At 35.3% G+C, this 18,648-nt stretch overlaps 1 protein-coding gene across 4 annotated transcripts in view; it reads right to left on the bottom strand.

Annotated features, from left to right (window-relative positions):
- Positions 1 to 3,928: 3,928 nt before the first annotated feature.
- SHPRH (SNF2 histone linker PHD RING helicase) overlaps positions 3,929 to 18,648 on the bottom strand; it is an 85,905-nt gene continuing 71,185 nt past the window's right edge. For 3 of the 4 annotated variants that reach the window (XM_068551094.1, XM_068551097.1, XM_068551096.1), the window contains 5 exons: positions 10,675 to 10,767; positions 9,900 to 9,986; positions 8,940 to 9,118; positions 6,034 to 6,114; positions 3,929 to 4,715 (listed from right to left, as the gene is read on the bottom strand). In XM_068551094.1, coding sequence (XP_068407195.1) covers positions 4,619 to 4,715; positions 6,034 to 6,114; positions 8,940 to 9,118; positions 9,900 to 9,986; positions 10,675 to 10,767 — 537 coding nt within the window. In that variant the 3' untranslated portion in view covers positions 3,929 to 4,618. Of the gene's footprint in view, positions 4,716 to 6,033; positions 6,115 to 8,939; positions 9,119 to 9,898; positions 9,987 to 10,674; positions 10,768 to 18,648 lie in introns of those variants that run through there. The other variant, XM_068551095.1, reaches the window with a different exon arrangement.

The following is an 18,648-nucleotide window of genomic DNA, read 5'->3' as shown; positions in this document are numbered from 1 at the left end:
GTCACCTGCAGCATATAAGCAGCAATCTGATTATCAATTAAAAAGTGAAAAGCACTGAGGAAGTTTTACTTAAACAATATTCCACACTGATGCTTTTAACAGTTTAACAGCTAATCGTTTATAAACATTCTAATACAATAAAGTGAGATCAGGCATTAAAATACATTCCCTTTTAAAACACAGGTTTGCACTGAGCAAAGAAGACAATATTCTGTGACAGCCAAAGGAAAATATACTCAGTATGGTCAACAAACAGTAGTGTTTTCATTTTAGTTAATGGACATTTTTACAAACAGTCTGGAAAAAAATAACTGCGTGTAGCAGTCATTTGGGAAGCAGGGAAACAAAGGGGCATAAGGTGCCTTTATAATTCTGAGCTCAGAATTAGGGATGTGGCAAATATACACTAAATGGTCTTGAAAGAAAATAAGCGCAGGCCATCTCAGTAGATATACCCAAAATATATTATTAATAAAGTGAGGAGGAAGTAGTTTCTAAGGAAATCTGGGCGCAAATGTTTGCTCTGTAAGACACGGAGAGTTCAGGGATCAGAACCGTGAGGCATACAAATCACGGATCTGAAAAGATCCCAGGGCTTCCCTGGTGGTGCAGTGGTTGAGAATCTGCCTGCCAATGCAGGGGACACAGGTTCAAGCCCTGGTCTGGGAAGATCCCACATGCCGTGGAGCAGCTGGGCCCGTGAGCCACAACTACTGAGCCTGCGCGTCTGGAGCCTGTGCTCCGCAACAAGAGAGGCCACGACAGTGAGAGGCCCGCACACCGCAATGAAGAGTGGCCCCCGCTCGCCACAACTAGAGAAAGCCCCCGCACAGAAACGAAGACCCAACACAGCCAAAAAATAAATAAATAAATAGATTAAAAAAAAAAAAAAAAAAAAAAAGATCCCATGTGTTGAAAATAGGTCCTCGCTCAAAACCGTTCCTTGAATAGGCTCTATCAAGGATGTGGCACATAAGAGCAGGCTTATTAGGAGACAGATACCAAAGGGGTTTGGAGAGGAAGCTCTTTAAGTAAAGGCTGAAGGTATGGAATATCTGAAAGGCAGAAAGCAAAAGTTACCTAATAATCTAATAATAATAATAGTCACCCATACAAAGAATCATTACACAGATAATGGAGGTTAAATTTTATTTCTATTTTGCAAGGAAAAAGCATATGCTGTAGTACAAAGGATTTGGTTTCAATATAGCAAAGTCAGTTTTAATGGACAAAATCAGTCTTGAGAGTCACTGATATTAAATAACGGAATAGGGTTAAGGGATGGTACGGGAACTTCAAAGACAAGGTATGCAGGTCTCTGAAACGCTGACTGAAGGCATGGGGAAGCTGGAGATGCCCACTTTGGTCCCAGCCAAGTTCTCCTGCTATTTTCTGTATGTGATACTGTCTGTTATTCAACTCAGAGGCAACACCATATACCCACTGTGAGAACTGAATTCCCTTTGGGGTTATCAATTACTCACACAGCCTTCCTCTAAAGGAAGGCTTGCAAGTGGTTCAAATTCAAGCCTTATGTGGGATAGTGTTTATATCACATTCACAATGTAACAGAGGTACATGGAAATTCTTGTAAGTTACATAAAATACAGAGTTGATTGATCCCACTTTGAAGAAGCATCACTGAAGATTAGATTTCCTTTATCAGAGTAGACAGGTTTAAAACACATTGCTTGTACTGTACCGTTTTAATAACATTTCATTTTTATATTGATATGCCAATTAGAAATTAAGAAACGGCGTATAATTGTGGGATTTCGTTTAAATTCTAGAAAAACTGAAAGATACTTTTTATTCAGCTTAACTAAGCCTGAGGTCTTCTAGCACAGGTGATTTTTGCATTTCTCGAAGATTATCCTGTAAACATAAAGAACTCAAGCACACTAAATCTTGGGAGGACTAGTAAACGAGAGCAGAAGATTTAAAAGACATCATTTCTTCCTTTGTCCACTTAACAAGGTAACTTGAGTTAATGATTAATCTTGCATTGTTAAATTCAAATCCTAAATATTTTGACAAGTATCGTTAAGTTTGATAATTGTTTACAAAGAATTTGTGGTTATATGTTGAATTATCAATGTAGAGAGTTTTCAGTTTGTTGTTATTCGTATGATATGAAAGGGACCAATCCCTAATATTGTATCCCTAAAACATGGGCCATCCTACTGAGATCACATGCAGAGAGAAAAGTTGAAGCTGCAATAGACATAGTAAAGCTACCTGGGTTTGAAGCAAAAGACTAAGGAATTAGGTGTATGTATTTCTCACTGTATATAAATAAGTCTTTTCAGTCCTAGTCAGCTCACCTGGATTCCTTTAACAGAGACGTGGCCCCAAATCCAAATGCATTTCAGGTCTCCAAGGACTCGAATTACCTCATTTTTTTTTCTCACTGGTTCATTAATAAAGCATCCATTTAAGAACAACTATTTATAAGTATAGTGACATTTCAGAGAATATAAAATGATGGAAGGAGGAATCAAAGAAGTCCTTTGTTTGCAGCCAAGATGTGGGGACTAGATCTGAATTTGTTCTGAACAATCATTTGGGAGAAGTGTCACAACAGTTTTGAAGAAATAATAAATGTCTATAAAATATAGGCTTCTGTGGTATAAACAATTTTGACACCTTTTGTTGAGAGACCAAAACAAACAAAAAACAAAAACCACGCAGTATGTTCTATGGACCAGAAATGAAATAAATCCCCAAATTTCAATTTCCACTAAAATATTTATTCAGTTGATAATATTTTACAGAAATAAATAAGAGCAGGTTTTCTCTAATACAGATAGGTATATTTATATTTTTATATTTCTTTTTTTTACAAAATTAAAGCATATCAGATTGTTTTCCCTAAAACTGTAGCGCAAAAAGGAATACTAGGAAACAAACAGAAAGAAATACTGAAATATGTTCATCATTAAATTATAACCATGGGCCTTCTGAATCTCAACAAGGTATATGATTTAGAGAAAGAACATGAGATTTGCAGTCAGGGGACCTTGGCTCCACTGTTTACTTGCTGTGTGTCATAGGCACATTTCTCAATATTTCTGAATCTCAGTTCTCTACCTTTAAAACAGCAATGATATTAATTATATCAACTTCACAGGACTGTTGGGCAAATTAAACACGTGAATCTATAGGAAAGCTCTTTATAACATGTAAAGAGCTACAAAAATAATAGTTCTGTTTAATATTTCATATAAAAGAATCAATGCATATCTTCCTTCAACTGAAGAAAATAAGCACCAAAAATGTGTGTGTGTTTTCTTCAGTTGAATTATGTCACCCTATAAACCAGAATAAGAAAATGCACCTTAACTAAGCACCAAAGCCTCTCGGACAAATCTGATCCAGGGTATATTTCTATTACAGTTTTCTGGGCAACTAAGTAGGAGCTAATGAGTCCTAAGGGTCATCTAAAACTCTGAAGGCTCAAAGAAAACAAATCAAGAACATCTGTATTACATCAAATGGCTAGGATACAACAAGCTACTCCTTATTTAGCAATTTCAAAGTCCATTAATTCTTCACAGAAGAAGAAACACTAGGTTATTATCACTTGCAATTATTTGCTTATGTGAATATGACATTCTCTTGTTCCAAAGATCAAATACTAGTCCTTGAGGAAAGTACTAGTGGAATGAAATAACAAATCCTATCATAAATTTAGATATTAGTGGTTAAAAGTCTAGTTACACAAGAACATGGGAAAGGAAAAGAACCCAGGACATTAGTATAATAGCGATAAAAAAACCCCTGCCATATTGCCATGTTATAATGATAAGAACTGAAATTATAAACATTGCAATATTTACAGATACATCAATCTTAAAACAGGTAAAAACTCAGTAAGACAAATTAAAAGTAGAGAAAGCAGTTTAGATAATTTTAAGGAAAGTAATAAACATCAATACACTTAGAAAGGCTAAAGTTAACTGCTTACACTGATAATACTTAACATAGAATAGAAATACTTAAAGTGTGCAGTGTTTTGATTTTTAGTGGCAAGATACAGAGAAAAGAAATAATTGCCTAATATTAACTTATTGTTAGGAGCTGCATTACTCTAAAGTTACTATTTATGGAGTTACAGTCTATATCTACTCAAAGAACTAGGAGCTAACATAATTCACCATCTTTTAGAAATATCACTAATAAGATATTGGTGAATCATGTGCTAAAGATACTGAAGGCTCTTTCAAAAATGAGATCTAGTTGGTAGAGTATACCAAGTCATGTACAACTAGACTAGTTGACTTACTCTGTTATTCTAATTCTTTTTAAGACTGATCTTACCAAAAGAAAAGTACACATTACCTCTCTTAATTCCCTCAGATAGAGGTACTCTTGGGAACAAAAATAAATATTTTATTGGGAGTGTAAAATTAAAAATCTTTATAGGCTATTGTGGAAACAGTATATTGGAAAGGACTCAATAACTACTAGGACACTGTACAACTGAAAAAGAAATAAATTCATTCAACTAAGAACACTGTTTACTGACATCTATTGGATTGTTTAACTTATAACTTTATTCTATAAACTATGAAAAATTTAAAACACATTAAAGTCTGTGGATTGAATCAAGTGTACTTCATTCGAGGTCTTCAGTTTCTTTGGTAAATAGGTCTGCCAGATCAGCCACGGTCAAGACAGAGGCCTCGGAATGTTTCGCTGATGGGTTTGTGTGACTGCAGGATTTTGCAAGTGAGCAGAATCAGAAAGAAACCCCAAGGAATAAATTATTATATTTGTCTTTATATACTGTCTGGTCTTATAATAATAATATAAGACATAATAGTACAATAATATTATATTCTTATAGAAGAACATACTTGTTCTAAGTTTTTGTAATTGAGTTATAAGAAACTCCTGGAAGAAAGTAGGCAATGGGATCATTATTACAACTTGTTAAAATTAGTGAAGATTTCTATATACCATTTTCAAACTTGGTCATAAAATGTCTTTCTCTGCACAATTAATAAAACAAAGAGACAAAACCCCTGCCAGCTAGTACTAAAGCTCTCACCTTACAACTTACCTTCTTAGTATCCAAAGTTCATTTGTTTCAAGAACAATTCAACAGCTCTTTTAATTGCTGTTTTATTGAGGCAGCTTAAATATAAGCACTGAATTCTGTGACATATGGAAACACCACTAACAAAAAGCCTTCATGTTTGAGGCAAAAAGCTCTTGTGGTAGCCTTTCTTTCCCACAGACCACCAATGAAAGAAAATTTCTGGTTTCCAATGGCTTCTTTGCTCTGCAAAGTACCTCTGTGGAAACAATCCCTTCTAAGGCAATCATCTCTTCTGAGTGTATCTTCCAATCATACCTATCTCACAAGGATTCAGCTAGGTATTAGTTTATGTTTCAAAATGACTTTAAAGAAAATAAATTAGGAAATAAATGTTAGGAAGTTTTATGATTCCAAACTTAAGTTTTCAAAATTAAGGCTGTTCTGGTCTCTCTGCTTCTGTTCTGCCTTTGAAATTAATGCCACAATTACCAGCCTAGTTTTAAGTCCAGACCTTTCTACCTGCATGTGACTAACCAGTGTGATGTATCAAGCAGCACTCTAAATTTCATGTTACAGCTATCAGACTAAAGCTTTTAGGTTGGGCATAAAGATAGATTCCATTTAAAAAGTAATCCAGTGTGGCAAAGAAATGTAGGATAGTTCCTCCCTCCACCCCCCCCCCCGCCCCCAATACACATGGGTGGTTCAAAGTATACTAGCTCTGAAATGAAGTTTCTTTAATAGTAGGACAGTTTAAATATTTTTATATATTACAATCCCTATTAATAAATTAAGTCAAATATAGAATGCCCAAAGTACTAACGGGGAAATTCTGGAGAGGTAAAATGTCATACCTTGCTTTTAAAAAGCATTTGCACTTATATCTTTTGGTTGACTAAGTGGTCATCTAGGTGAAGAAGTTCTACACACGTATACAACCTTTTATGAACAGGAAAACTCCTGTCCACTTGAAGTAGACTGTTACCTACCTCCTCTCGGCAGTTTTCAGCATTGCTTGCATTCTTTCCTCTATTGTTGCTTTAATTAAGAATCTGTGTACAATAGTGGGTCTAGAAGGTACATAACAATTATAAGTTTAAAAACACCTTAAAACAAATTAGAACAAACAAACTTCATATATTATATGTTATATTCATCAGTCAGTTGGTATCTACCGTGGCAGGGACTAATCCAGGTGCTGGTAGGGGCAATGGTCAACAGTGAATACAACAAATGAAAAATATCTATTGAGGGGATACACAATAAACACACACAAAATAAGATATTTTCAGGTGCAGACAAGGACATGAGGAGGCTGACACAGGACCTGAAGCATGACTGGTGGGGATGAGACAGCTAATAAGCAAAGGAGGAGTGGGAGGAGCATCCAGATAGAAGAAGCAGGAAATAAACGCAAAGTCCTGGGAAGAGAACGTGCTTGGCCCAAGCTGAAAATGTTTGAGGGGCAGAGAGAAGGCTAGCATGGCCAAAGCATATTGTAAACAAAGGGCAGGGAGGTCAAATCACATAGGGTCTCGTAGGACATGGCAAAAATTTGGATTCTTGCCATCAGTGGGTTTAATGCATGATTCAAATTATTCTTGGCTATACTTTAGAAGTCCTTTTGGCTGCTGTGTGGAGGACGGACTATTAGGCAGAAAGTGGAGGCAGAGATGGCAGGTATCTGCATGACCTTCTCTCTTTTTTATCTCATTTCACATTTCTTTGTTCAGCTGTTACCTTCTTCATAAGAACTTCCATGCCTTCCTGCCCAGCCACCTGCACTCTTAATCCTCCTTACCCTGCTCCTAGCATAGTATATATTTTACTTATGTTTATTGTTTACCATCTATCTCTCTACCAACCCCCTACAACTAGAATTTAAGCTCTGTGAGGGCATCTCAAGTACTTAGAACAGTGCTTGGCACACAGGAGGAGCTCAATGAAAACTTACTGAATGAACTGTGTGGGTATTGATGCAGGTAGACTGTTCAAGCTGGTGATGGAAAGATGAGGTACTTCTAATCTGACTGTATCTGTTTTCTCTGAATGAGGCAAGATCGTCCTCAAAGGGGAGCAGGAAGATACAGGAGACTTAAGAGAGTCTCCTCAGAAAGTAGAAAAATCTATTTACTAGGGAAGCATAGTAGGATTGGAAAACAGTGTTGAGTGTCCTTTTTAGACTTGCGGCCTTACATCTGGGATGAGTCCACTGTATGCTTTAGAAGATAATGATAAGAACTCAATGTTTAAAGATATAGGACAAAACCAAAAAGCAAAAAAACCAACTCCCTGCTCCCCCCACCGCACCGCCAAAGGCCCAAACCAAACAAAAAGCCATAACCCAATAAGACATAACTATGTTTTAAATGCTACTTGGTAGTACTTTAGAACAAGCTTGCATTTATTACAATTATATTACTTTGCCATATTTTGCCTGATGAACATGTCTCTTTCTTGCTTAAAGTTAAAAGTCATCATTTGCTCTCCCAGCCACTGCTTACAAAGCAGGCCATGTTTCTGAGCATGGCATACAATACCTCGTCTCCTGCCACTCCTCTCCACATACTTTATACTCCAGCAATTTCACTTCTTAGGGTCCCTAGAAATATCATGTTATTTATTTCCTCTGTGTTTCTGCACAGGCAACTCTGGCTGTGTGAGTACCCTTTTCTAGCCCAACTTTGGAATAATTATTCCTTTAAGAGTCAATCTAATGAAGCCTTTCCTGACTCTCTAGGGCACAAGAGATCACTCCCTTCTTTTGTTACCACAGTACTTCTATTATATTTTCTCACACTCTACTATAATATGTTAAATCATGTTTCCTGTACCACATAGTGATCTCCTTGGGGAAACAAATTATGTCTTATTCAATTTGAATCTTCAGTATTTAGCATAATGCCTGACATATAGTAAGTATTCAATCAATATTTATTAAATGAGAGCTTAGTATGGATGCATTTAAAAAAAAAAATTCAAAGCATCTAACATCCAGGAGGTAATACATCTGAGAGGCCTTATAAAGGATAATTGTCCATTCTGATATTTGAATAAAAGTAGTACATACTACATAATATCTACTATTAGGATTACTTTGTGCCTTAAACTAAACTAATTGTCTCTTAGAGTGGACCTGGAAGGCTGTATTTTCCTAAGGGGAAGAATTTATAAAAAAGCTATTTAGGGCTTCCCTGGTGGCGCAGTGGTTGAGAGTCTGCCTGCCGGTGCGGGGGACACGGGTTCGACCCCTGGTCTGGGAGGATCCCACATGCCGCGGAGCAACTGGTCCCGTGAACCACAACTACTGAGCCTGCGCGTCTGGAGCCTGCGCTCCGCAACAGGAGAGGCTGCGATAGTGAGAGGCCCGCGCACTGCGATGAAGAGTGGCCCCCGCTTGCCGCAACTAGACAGGGCCCTCGCACAGAGACGAAGACCCAACACAGCCAAAAATAAATAAATAAATAAATTTAAAAAAAAAACAAAAAAAAACATTTAAAAAAGCTATTTGTTTTCAGTCATGTACGAAATATACCTTCTTTTAAATACAGGCTACTTTAGCCAATCAAAAGTCAATTCTTCTCAAAGTTATGATAGATGCCTTCAACTTAGTAGTTGTCTTAAGTATTTTAAGAAGCTGTTTTGATGAAATGATCAGGGTAGTTTCTGAAGGAGGAGACAACAATCTGGGAGAATCTGGGGGTTTGCTGCTTGGAGAAGGGAGGGTTGGAAATCTCAAAATGTCTTCTGGTCATCTAATAACACTTGAAAATTTAATACATAAGGAAGTAACTAAAAATGAATAGGTTATGATGAACATAAATGAAGAGTTTAAATGCTGATCTGTATCTTAGAAACTGGAGCAAATATTACTGATGTTAACTTTAGCCCTTACTTTGTTTGTCCAATCCGGTGCACCCTTCCTATGGCCTGAAGCTCATGGGCAGGGTTCAATATGGGCTCCACCAAGAGAACATGAGTTGCTTCGATGATAGTTAATCCATTAGAACCTGTGTGCAGGGGCAGCAGCAAAATATTGATTTGGGGATCATGTTTAAATGCTGAAAGGTTCTCCTAAAAAAGAAAGGTACATTTAAATTTTAGCTGGATAGCTAAAAATAAGAGCAGTATATTATATGCAGCTCATGTTAAAATGACGAACGGTATCCAGGTCATTGTGAAATGTAGTGACTAAGAAAATTAAATGTAAAATTACCAATTTTAGAAAACATAAACTTATTGCTTGACTTTATGAAAAAAAGTGTCACATAACCTCTCTTGTTCTTTATGATATATAATGGAATCACAAGATACATATATGTGATGTATGCAAATTAAACTATATGAGCTTAGAGGAAAAAGAGAGTGAGAGAAAGAATGTGAAAGAGTGAGTGTGAGGTAAGAGACATAAATCTACTAAATTTTCTCTTGGTGTTTTTTTTGGTGTTTGTCACTTAGGTGTGCACCTGTCATTGTGCTGAGTGTGATGTAAGCATAGTTTAACCATACGCAGTTTGCCTAATGCAGTGATTTTAGAACTTAATCCCAGGGGCATGAGGCCTCTGTCCATTCAAAAGGTGCACCACAGCCATCTCTTCCTATATTAAAGAAACAGACCTCAAATCAGAAGATCTTTAAATATGGTTTGCTATGGGTATAACTGAATAGGTGGAAAATAAATGCAATTTCTTTACTTTGCCTTTAAATGTTCATTTTATAGTTAATCAAGAACTCAAACCATGTTTTTGTGGTTTATACGACACAAGACAATAAATGCAAGTAAGCTAGTTAAGAGTAGTTTCAATTTGCAACTGAATCCACTCCAAAAAAACATAAGTAAAGTCTTTTGACATACCTGAAATGTCTTAACACGACTGATCTGGGCAAATTCCATGCTGTTATCAGTGAGAGCTTTTGAAATAATGTCTAATACATCTTGCCACTAAGAACACATAAAACAATAGGAAAATAAATATTTACACACAGCTTTCATGTAAAAAAAATTTGAAAAGTGACTAAACCAAAATATCCTTTATACCTCAGAATTAAGTAAACAAAAACAAAATCTTCAAGTGTAATACCATTAATATATTTTGTTCTATCCTGAAAGATTTTTTTTGTATCAAATGCTGGTTAAAGATAGGGTAAAAAAAATGAGCATCTTCAGTAAATGAATTATGATAAACATAAACAACAGAAAACAAATTACAGAGTACTTAATGGACGTGGTTAATTATCTTCCAAAAACGAAAACTAGAAGTTTTACTCAATACCTTTTATTCAATAGGTTATTTTAATTTTCTTTTGCTTAACCAAGTTCATCTGTGAAATGACTTTCAAGGTTAGAGATTCCAATTTAAAAATATTAATATACGAAAATGCCTAAGGAAAATTAATATAAAAACATGAAATGTAGCTATAGGAATTGCCTTGTGAAGCATCATCAAATTTCTCTAAAAATAATTCTATCCAATGGACATAGAAAAAAAATCTAACATGGAGAAATCTATCAGTAATTCTAAATCTCAATTACATTTTGGCAAACATTAACAATTATTTCTCAGATACAAACTGATTTGAAACAGAAAGCCACTCCGAGTTAACAACGAGGATGAAAATGTTGATTGTACCGTTGAGAAAACAAGTGCTTTAGCCCCTGGATCTCTCAGCTGGATTCTCATCAGAGTTCTGACCACAGCTTCCACTTTTGTAGAATGGCTGCCCTTTGAACACAAAAAAGAAAACACATTATTACCAAATAAAATCTAGTTAACAGTGGAATGGAAAACTAACATAAAACACTTATTATCAAAACTATATGATAGGTACATATGTGTTCATCCTTTTTCAGTTTTGTATCTGCTGGAAATTTTCTTTAGCCTCAAACTGTACAAGTCACGCCTGAGAGAATCAAATATAAAAACACACACCAGAAAGTCATACAGTGATATGACCCTAAGATAAGATTTTTTAGTTAAGTGGTTGCATTTTGTAGTTACAAAATTTTGTTACTTTAGATAAGCAGAATTTATATTAAAAACACTCTTCATTTCAGATATTATGGCATTGAAAATGTTCAGAATATAATGAATCAAAACTCCAAAGTAAGCAAATAGTAAAGAATCTAACCCACAAAGAATCCTTTCTTACAAGGGCACTACAATGACAGAGGTACAAATGATGTCCACTTGGACGGAAGCAGATTTATACAAAGCTAGATAAACACTGAAAGAGTGCTTTTTGTACTTTCCATGACCATTTCCAGGATAAGAGTATGAAAATGAGAAAAAGTGAAGAAATAAGAAAATGAAGAAATAAAGCAAGTGTTTTTGTAGCCTTCATTGAGAAAGTCTTCCTCCTGGAATGCTCTGGGAGATGGTATGACAGGGAGATTAAGGGCATGAGATTTTGAGTGAGATAAATCGAAATTCAACTGCCAGTACAGCAACTCCTTAGTTATATAGATTCTAACTTTTCTAAGCCTTAGTTTTCTTATCTGTCAAGCAGGGATGATAATTACCTCTATTTCCAAAGGTTGCTGTGATGGTTAAATGAGAAAACGAATACAAAGTGTTTGGCCCAATAGTTGGCAAATAGTAGACACCCAATAACTTATTATCTTTCAGAGACATTAAATATGAGCACAACAGTGACAGAGATTATCCTACAAGGGGGGCAGATCTAACCAAAAAGAAGTAAAAATATTCCCATACTGCTCTTCTCCTCAAATCACACCCCCTTACTACTTTTACACAAGGAGACACTCAAAGGTAAAAATATAAACAAAACAAGGAAGAAAGCTTTACTAATTTTAAAGTTACCAACAAAGAATTATGGGAGAAATTAAAAAATTCTCGTATTAAAATCCTGGATCTACATCTATTTCTCTGGATATGCAGACTTTCAATTATACTTGAAAGGTTAAAAAGTATAAGGAACCTACTTCAATCTAAAAATTATCTTAAATAAGAGCAAAATTATCTCAAATAAGAGAAAACAGGAAATTAGCATAATGTGATCATTTAGTAGTTTAGACAGAAACTTCCATGTTCCTTGCAAGGTCTCATTTCAAAGATATTTTCAAGTGAAGTACCAGGATAACTATGAATGCTTCTATCAATTAAGCTGCTTCTTACAAAAATTTCAAAAGAAAACAGAATAGTCTTTTATAAGCAACATTCAAAACCGGAGTGTTAACTCTATGAAGGAAAAGACTAGAATGTTCCCCTTTATCAAAATTTGGCCACTTCAGTGGTAGCTCTCAGTGATCCCTTCCAAATGCTACAATTCTGAACCATTTGGTCCCAGTCCAGTTACTTCCTACTATGAAAGAAGAACAATAAGGAAGTCTGGAAATCCAAAGCTCTGCTTGGCAGAAAGCTACATGGGGAGTGAGATGGCCTTAATACCCTTTTCTTCCAGATGGACAGAAAGTGGCTATTGAGAATGAGAAAACTGAAGAAAGAAGAGGGTGGCTCATATATATCTGTGGTCCTTGGTTTGAGCAGGCATGCCTTACACAATTTTTGAAAACAAAGCCAAAATGCATAATCCTTATGTTAGACCAATGTGTTAAAGCAGTTTCTCCCAAAGATTTCACATTTTAGACTACTTGAAGACATTTAAATTATCATAAATTATCATTACAAATGTTGCTTCAAGTTACAAGATGCTGTGTTGAAAATACACTGCCTTTGTGAGTCTATTTTAATAAAAATTCATAATGTGTTGCTAAATGAAAAGTTAATGCCGTAGACAGTGAAGGATTACCAATCTAAAAAGCATTACTGATCTTTCTAAAAAGAAAGGCAGTAAAATGTAGGAGAAAAACTGAATAGAAGTTAAATAAGGATCTGGTTTCTGTCCTATTTGCTACATACAGCACAAACACTTTTTGGATAACTTTTTTTTTGGCCTCACACACGGCATGTGGGATCTTAGTTCCCCGACCAGGGATCCAACCCGTCCAACCCGTGCCCCCTGCAGTGGAAGCACGGAGTCTTAACCACTGGACTGCCAGGGAAGTCCTTGGATAACTTATAAAAAATTACAAAAAAGCAATGTATGTTCATTGGACAACTAAGTTAATAGAAGTTTAGGATTAAAAAATTTAAGTCTATTATTTTATGCCTTACTCTTTCTAAACACCACTAAGAATTTGGCATTTATTCTGTTAGACCTTCTTGGGCATTTTAGAAGCCTCTATAAAAACGCACACACACCCCACAAATAGTTTTAAATGTGTTTTATAACATTGGCCTTTATATTTAACATTGTATCTTGGCAATCTTAACCATGTAGGACCTTTATATATACCTCACCTCAACGGCTGCACAATATTTAGGATACAACAATTTATTAAATATTTGTTTATTAATATATATTTAGGTTGACTTCATTCTTTTTTGTTCTTACAAACAATACTTCAGTGACTATGCTTATACTTATAGCTTTGGGTACCTGTGCACATATTTTTGTTGGAAAGGCGTATTAATGTGGAACTGCTGGTCAAAAGTTAAAGAAAAACTGGTTTGTAGGACCTCTCATATACTGTACATGTTAAATTTATGTTGTAAACATTTTCCTAACTTTCTATATGTAGTTCACATTTAATTGTATTAAATGCAGTAATGGAAGCAAAAGTGCTATATTATATTAGCTTTAGTAACTCACAAATGCTTGATGAATGATATGTGGATTTAAAAACTAAGTATTCTTTGACTTTACTACTTTATTAGACTTTTCTGTGTTTGTTTGACATTTAAATTTGTCTTTCATAAGGGAAAGATGAGAGATTTTATTTGGAGAAGAATAGCTTTTTCCTCAATTAATTGCCCTACCATGATTCTACCTAGTATGATTTCATATATTATATCATATCTCAGAGTACAGTATATTCCTGTCATTTATCAGTTGATATTTGTTTGAAAACAAGGACCAAATGGCGTTTACTTTTATATCACCTAGAGCCTAGCATGGTCCTTTGTAAACAGTATATACTCAACCAGTTTACTTAATGTAAAAAATTTTAATATGTATGTTTAGGCTTCTCATTCCCAAACACACCTGAGTAAAACAATGAATAAACAAAATAAAAATAAAAGCAGGTTAGAATACAATTAAAAACTCTCAACATATTTTTTTGGTCATTCAGAATGATTAACAACAGGCAAATCAAATCTTGCAATTAACCTCTTTTATAATTGAGATTATAAAATTATAAAAGCTAGAGAGACTCAGACAAGAGCAGTCTTGAAAGACGAGCAGATTTAACCTAACACAAAGCAGACCTGAGGTGGATTTTGGGTTAGTACTGTGTAATGAAATCACTGGAACTGGTCTAAAAAGAAGCTACCAGTTGGAGGGTGGTGCCATCTCATTCTGGTCTATCAACACTCATTTTTCTCCCTACCTATCAGCAGTGATAGGAGAGGTTAATAAAGTCAGCAAACCCTGTGGACTTTTATTTCCAATCTTTAGAATCAGAGATAACTACCACAATAGGCCCTTATTCTTAACTTTTTTTCTCTCTTCTGCTTGTGTTTTTACACTTCCAAGTAAAAAGCAAAAGTCCCCAAATAATACTGAAAAGACCATGGTTGGTCTAAGAGCAGAGTAATAAAAGGGATCAAAGAGGTCACTCAAACCTTCTAGCATTTCAGGTAAGTTCACGTTTGATTATTCAAATCATTCAACAAAAACTTTGTGTGCACATAAATGACAAGAACTACACTAGGCACTGAATATACAATGATGAAAAGATACTCCTTTGTTCACAAATACATACAGTCTAATGCATGTTACAGAATATGGGGAAAAGCAAAGGATGGTTTTATACTGCTGGGCTGGCCTGGAAGCGATTTAAGTGAATGCTTTATTATACCATCTTAATAAGCATTATGCACATTCTACTGTTCTTTTTAATGTTTCTTTCTATCTCAAATACATAAATGAACTTTGGCTCAGATCTGCCAGTTTCTGAGATGACTACTCAATGTGGTCACTGCTACAGAAAAGAAATATTCACTTTGTTAAAAAGATTAAAACAGGAAGGAGATGGGTTATATCTATATAGGAGAGGATCACAGAAAAAGCAAAAAAGATATGGATGAGGAAACAGATATCAATTCACCCCTGTGCAAGGTGTTAACTGAGTATGAATATTCTGAAGACAGGTACACTGGCAGCCTTAATCCAACCCAGTTTATGTTTTAGCTGTACCAGCAAACACACAGAGGCAAAGTTAGGCTGGAATTATGGAGGGGGGTGCATGGGAAGAGAAATCCCCCAAAACTGCTAGATCATTTCATAATATATTAGGTTGATAGAGTTGGATTTAATTATAAGCAGCTCTGCCCTCTTCTGAAGTTCCTGTCCCTTTCCTCATTTCTATCCTTTCTTGGTAGTCTCTTCAGTTTTTCCACATGTATATCTACCAACCCTACTCTATGATTAATGCTTGGTTTTTCTTCATGTTTCTGAAACATCGAAGACCAAGGCCCAACTTTGGAATGAAGACCTATCATCTGTCCTCTGCCCGCCCTTGACTGTATCTTTGTGGCTGTTCTCTCTGAGGCACTAGTTCTCTCTAAGGCCAACTAGGGAACTATGAAAGGAGACATATAAAGTGCTACAACTCAGATCATGTTAGTGCCTCTCCTGCTCTTCCTCTCATGAGGTAAGTAGCCAAGAGCATTATAACAGTTAACACTGAAGGAAAAGGATGGGATTTTCCTTCTTTATAACAAAAGAATCTTACAAAATGTTCTTTATGAAGATCTTTGCTCCCTTGCTTGTAATTTAATGAACAAAACCAAACTAGATCTCAAAGCTACACATATAGGTCTTTCCCTTTCTGGAAAATTAAGTACAAAGTTAAAAGCTCCAGACCATTCAGGCAGTCAAGGCAATGAAAAATCAGTAGAGATCCATTAGCAATAAAGGCCAACAAAGAATTTCTCATGAAATCTGGCCTAGAGTTTGTCTAATAGCATAACTAGAAATCAGAAATGTCTCATAGCCTCTTATCTGCGCTAAATAGGTGCAACTAACTTATTTTTATCATAGATTTAAACTTGATTGGAATAAGCAGCTACACATTTCCAGGCTCTTGTTAAAATCTGAGAACCTAAACTTTGAGTTAAAAGCTGTTAAATGTGTTAAAAGGATGGAAAATTCAGTTTTGTTTCTATTGTATATTCAGGAGAAGAAGAATTCTAATAAAGCAATCAAGTAGTATTTGATTTAGACTTTGATCAACCCCTCTCCTCCAAAATAGGTCTGAATATTTTACCAATGCATCTTAGAGTGAGGTACTGCTTTTTTCTCTGAAGTCTTGTTATTGGGGAAAGAGGAGGGAACGATAGGAAAAATCCATAAGTATAGCATAGAAGACATACTGTAGCTAGCTTCACCCTATTCCCTTCACATCTATTTTCTATCGGTTGAGACTCCTTATTTAGGGAAGGAAGGAAAGGAAGGAGAACAGTTATGACACCTCCCAACTGCAGCAGCAAAGCACTACTTCTACTTGATTTATATAAATAAAAGAAAAATAGTGCTCTCTATGACTGTAAAGTTATTGTTGAAAACTGGGAACTCTGAAGCAGGGCTTGGCAATCCATGACTCTGAACCAATGGTTTGTTACCCATTATATCGCTTCTTCACCAGTCTAGTCCTTCTTCCTTTGGCCCCTTTTATTTCCTCTGTTTGCCTAATCTGTCCACATTGCTCTCCCACTCCTTTTTCTTTGTAATATATATGGATTCTCATGGTCATGCTCAGCTCCACTGGCAGAATTAAGGGCTAAAGTGGCCACTGTGTTCTGAAGAACATCAGAAAAAAGTCAACACAACGGAGACGAGGAATGTACTGAGTCTTATTTGTCATCAAACATCAGACAGAATATTCATGTTTATAGGCTACTTTATGTCAACAGGCAGACTAAATCTTTAGGGATTTTATAGATACTATATATTTATATATTATCTTTAATGTATCTTTATAATATATTAATATATGATATATTAGTATATATGTTTATATATTATATATATTCCATACATATGAAATACATACACACTAATATATATAAAACATGTCAAATAATGTCTTACAGTATGGGGGTTGCCAGTCACTTATGACTCTAAAGTGAAGGCAGAATGAAGTCATTTTCAGAAGTGTAGAAACTCTGATTTTCCGTTCACATGCTTATCATGTTAAAATTTCTTGATGCAGTAGATCACAGTGAAAAAAGAATTGTAGGATGAGGATTACACGAATAATGGTGCCAGATAAGGTTGACACAGAAATGAAAGAAGCTAGCAAAAAAAATGAGAACTTCTACTACACTGGGGTACTCAGAAGATTCTTCCTTGAAAAGCAAAGTTTAAATGAGAGAGGATTAGGATTACATTCCTTTCTGTATGACTTCAATCACTCTGCTTGGTTCTATAATGAAAAGTATTTATATTATAATATTGTACACACCATTTACTGATTTTTTTTCTAGATATGGAAGTCACATCTACAATTAGATAACAAAACATTAAAGTTTAAACATTATAATATAAAAATGATACTATAACAAAACTTAGAATGCGGAAGGGAAAAGAAAGAATGAAGGAAGAATAGATGCACTAATTTCCTCCTATTTTGAAGTGAGGACTATCAGCAGATACTATCTACAGCTAGTAATTCAAGAAACAAAATTTATGTATATTACTGAAGGTCATAGAGGTGATCTCTATAACTAAAAATAGAAATTGGCAATAGAAATAGGCAAAGAAGGAAGAATAAAGGAGAACATTACTTTTCACTGTGTGCCGTTTGTTTTATTCTGAATTTATTTTTATTCTTTTGTGTAAATTACTTCTACTAAAAAATGATATTACACTTTTTGTTTACCCTGATTTCTTACAGATGAATAAGGGTTTTAGGGGAATGGGTGGGAGGCTTGTAATTCTGGGACCTTTTAAACTTACTACATTAGTGATACAATTGGGATTGTGTTTATCACAAGTGAACTGGTCTTCTGAATTATGCCATTATCCTAGTGCTGCATGCTATTGTACCTGCAGTACCTCTCCCTGCTCTAGGGTCAAATGGATGCCTAACCTGTGCTAGCTGCCCCGGATAAGAAGTTTCAGCCTTGTCAGAAATGGGACAATCACATCTGAAACAGAGCAGGGATAACATTTAAATCTTCCAGTTATTACTTGTATTGGTTTTTTGCAATCTTTTAAACGTACTACAAGAATCAAAGATCCTGAGATTAGAGATTTTTTTTAAGATTCATTTAACTGAAGAACATCACTTTAAAAAAGACAAATTTACACAATTTAGCTCTGCCTCCCCCCTCCCACAAAAGAACTATGATCTCTAATCAGTTGTATGATAGATCATAGATTTTTCTTTAGGTTTCCTTGCTGATTTGTAACTTGATCTGTTTCCTATTGTTTAGTATAGAGGAAGTCATTTCTTGTCTTAGTACTTTCTGACTTTCATTACTTTTATTCTGGACTTTTCCTTTTGAAGCAGAGCTAACTCTTTCAATTTGCCTGTGCTGTCCATAGTAGTTCCTGCTGAGTAAGATCAGTTAGCA

This window comes from Eschrichtius robustus, chromosome 9 (assembly GCF_028021215.1).
Source record: "Eschrichtius robustus isolate mEscRob2 chromosome 9, mEscRob2.pri, whole genome shotgun sequence".
In the NCBI taxonomy this organism is placed as follows: Eukaryota; Metazoa; Chordata; class Mammalia; order Artiodactyla; family Eschrichtiidae; genus Eschrichtius; species Eschrichtius robustus.
Note: the sequence above shows the minus strand (reverse complement) of the source record. Positions and strands in the feature narration are given on the sequence as shown.